At 32.4% G+C, this 3,550-nt stretch overlaps 1 protein-coding gene across 1 annotated transcript in view; it reads right to left on the bottom strand.

Annotated features, from left to right (window-relative positions):
- COL11A1 (collagen type XI alpha 1 chain) overlaps window positions 1–3,550 on the bottom strand; it is a 227,649-nt gene that overhangs the window by 50,661 nt on the left and 173,438 nt on the right. Inside the window, exons 45-47 of the mRNA XM_004699558.2 lie at window positions 2,907–2,960; window positions 1,218–1,271; window positions 6–29 (exon numbers count right to left, since the gene is read on the bottom strand). Of these exons, the coding sequence (XP_004699615.1) occupies window positions 6–29; window positions 1,218–1,271; window positions 2,907–2,960 (132 nt within the window). The remainder of the gene's footprint in view (window positions 1–5; window positions 30–1,217; window positions 1,272–2,906; window positions 2,961–3,550) is intronic.

Raw genomic sequence — 3,550 nt, 5'->3', positions numbered from 1 at the left:
CCAACAGATCCTGTGGGTCCTTGTGGTCCCTGTGGTTTATCAAAAGAAATAGTAGTTAATCTGCTATTCAAATGACCCTTCAAAAATACGTCTGAGAGAGAGAGAAATATATGTAAAACTATTCTAAATCATTTGACAGATGGGAAAGTGATACATTAAAAATGAATTGTCTGATTTACTAGCTAGCAAATAATTTATCACATTGACTTCAGAATTAAAATATAAAACTGGTCAGTTCACACCAGGAAATGATTTCCGTTTCTCTTCCTATGAAACTGTCACGTGAGTTTTAGAGGATAATTTTGTAAGTTTTTGTAAATAACAAAACTTGACTTGGGCTAGCAACTATATCATCTGTACAAAACATAATCATAAGCCATAGCTCACTCTTTTAAATTCCTCCGGAGAAACCCCAAAGTTCGTTTTAGCTCATTTCCTAAGATTAGTTTACCTTTTCCTGCTCGGCTAGTCAATAGAAACTGTATAGCAACAAAGAGCTGGAAGAAGGAGGTGACGTTAGATTTCTTCATGGGGAAAAGGAGGGATGGCACTAAAGCTGATCTACATACTAAGCAACAGTAATACAAATATGGCAGTACCTTTAGAGATCCTGTAAAAGAATAGCGGCCCCATGTTTAAGTTTGAGAGAAATAATCTTTACAACATGGAAAGGAAGCATTTAGCACTGGAAGAGGTGTACTTAGCATGAACAAATTGTTTCCAGTGAAAACGTTGAAGGCAGAACTGCTTAAAAAGATATTTGGCACATTGATCTATAGTCTAAAACAGCCCAAGAACAAACTATTTTCTCATGCCCTTTTCAAAGTTAAAGGTTAAATATGAAACAATTCAGTAACCGTTTATCAAACAATTATATGTAAAGGAGGAGTTCAAACATGTTGAACTGGAGAGAGTTATTAGCTATAATGTAGTTTATTTTCCTCACTCATCAATAATTATGTATTGAATATGATTGGTGTGTACACTTGATATTTATGGTAACTTTTCCAAATAAAGCCCAAGTCTTTATAAGTAAGAAATGATGGTCATGTTCTACGTACTTGAATTAAAAATAAGCACAGCTATGAGTATTGGGTAGTTCTCTTACAATTGAGATCAACTGATGATCTCCATTTTATCACAGACCTGCTTGCTATTTAACAATAAAATGATTTATGTAATTTTCAGATAATTGGAATTTGTTTCATAGCTCTTACATCAGCTCCACTGGGTCCTTGGGGCCCTCTTGGACCTGGTGGGCCAGGTGGACCCTGTAAAAGATAAATATTAAGTTTTATAAAGATCAAATGGCAATGCCTTTATAACGTTTTCATTCTGAGATTAGGAATAAGAAAAAGGTTAAGCTTGCAAAATTATAGTCTGTGAGGCATATTAGCATTACATTAGGTCATTCCTGTTGAAGATAACATTGAGCTAGCAAATGATCCTTTACACATAGCTCCAGGGAACTGAGGGAGTTATAATTTGAAAAGAGACCAAAACATATGCTATGACTCTTTAGAACAAGGTACTAGGAAAACAACAAGAAATATTTTATGCTAGACTAGAAAGATAACATGAAGTTGGAAGAAGAAATGATACTCAAGTAAATTTAATTAGCTCAATAAAAATGTTTGACTTTTTGTTTTGTTTTGTCTTGTGTTTAATTTACTCTTTTGTTTTCAGTGTCAACTTCCATTTTCTATGTACCAGGTACTAAAAGAAGAAACTCTATTTAGCAATCCTCTTCTGACTGTGCATTAGAATTACTTAGGGGCATTTGAAATAAAATACAGAATGCTAGAACTTCTACCTTAAGGATCTGATTCAATTACAATCAGGGAATAGCATACATCTGTTTTAATAGTCACGGTTTATTCTAAAAGCTTCTCTACTCTTTGCTATTATCACAAGGTCAGCGAGAATGTATCTATAATTTGGGGGAACATTATCAATAACATGAAGAAAGGGGCTCATTTCTCTGTTGCTATTTGAATGTGTGAATCAATATTCTTAATCAGCAATGTTTATTTTGATTTCCTTGCACTTAAGTATTAGTGTGATGATAGCAATCATTTCAAAGAATTTAATAGATGTCAATGTGATCCTTGAATAGAATTAAATCTAACATGGAAATGCAAGAAAATCTAAATATTCTGAGGAAAGAAAAGGAGCAATTAGACATGTGTTCATACATTTCATTAGAGATTGCAACAACTTTGGCTAATTATTTCCTCATCTAAGCTAGTGCTTAATAAACACATATATGCATTTTAATTTTCAGTGAATTATTAGTATTGCCATTACAGCAGAAAGTCAAATCAATAAATACAAATAATTGTAGGTCAGAGATGTTACGGCATTCTAATCAAGAGAGAAATCCTCATTAAATCAAGAAAGTGCTTCAAAATACAATTGATTTTAAGAGTTTGTAACTATTAAACGTACTATTTTTCTAAACACTGGGTAAATACTACCATTATATACCTGCTCCACATCAAAATATGAATTTAAACACTAAGAAATAATGAATGCATGGGGCTTGATTATATACACTTCTATGACACGGCATACAGAAATGAAAAACTTATCAGAAGAGACTAACCAATGGTGGCTGTACAGTCACATAAGCTCACAGTGAGAAAGAGAAGATATTCTGTATTGTAATATAATGTGAGATCGATTAGGATAGACTCAACGCTTATTTAACTGTGTTTTATGGGGAAATTATGTTACTTCTTGACCCCCTATGCAGGCTGATTTATATTCCGTCCTTCATATCATGCAGTACATTTTTCAAGGTGCTGGGAGAGAAGTCAATGGTTACAGAGCGTGGTTACAAGGAGGTGGTGTCAAAGGCGGGAAGCATCAGATGTGAAAATGCACACTAGACAATAAAAGCTTACCATAGGGCCAACATCCCCGTTTTCACCTTTTTCACCAGGTGGGCCTGGGAGACCCTAAGTAAATGTAATAGAAAAACAATTACATCACATGTGCATTGAAAAACAGTTAAACCACATATGGCTAAAATACACTTTTACTCAATTACTAATAGAATATAAAAATTATAAACTTACTTAAGAATGTGGAATAACTACTCAGAAAATAGTGGTTAAAATACTTATAATACATGTTATGCTTACAAATGATAAATATTTGTGAGACATTTAAAATAAAAGTTATGCTTATATAATGTTGATTTGGTTTTGGTTATGATATGATCTTTGGATATGGGAACACGTAACAATTTGATATGTACTTATGAGCAGTATATAAGAGTCATCATAAAATTTTTCTGAAAATGAAACTGGTTTTCCATTATTTTAAATTTCTTACCAAGGTGACTTAAATATATATATATGAAAAATAGAGAATACATATTTCAATTCATTTCTAGAGTTATAAGTAATTTCATTTTTTAACTAATATTACTACTTCTAAATCTTAAACATTTACAAGACTGAAGAAACTGCCAATATACTACCTTTATTCTATCAAATTCATTTGCATGCTATCCTGTTGCACTTTGTTTTAAAAGAGGTTTTCA

The sequence above is a fragment of the Echinops telfairi genome, unplaced genomic scaffold, assembly GCF_000313985.2.
Source record: "Echinops telfairi isolate 266 unplaced genomic scaffold, ASM31398v2 ScPeMD7_443;HRSCAF=831, whole genome shotgun sequence".
In the NCBI taxonomy this organism is placed as follows: domain Eukaryota; kingdom Metazoa; phylum Chordata; class Mammalia; order Afrosoricida; family Tenrecidae; genus Echinops; species Echinops telfairi.
The sequence above is the reverse complement of the archived record's forward strand: the minus strand, read 5'-3'. Positions and strand labels throughout refer to the sequence as shown.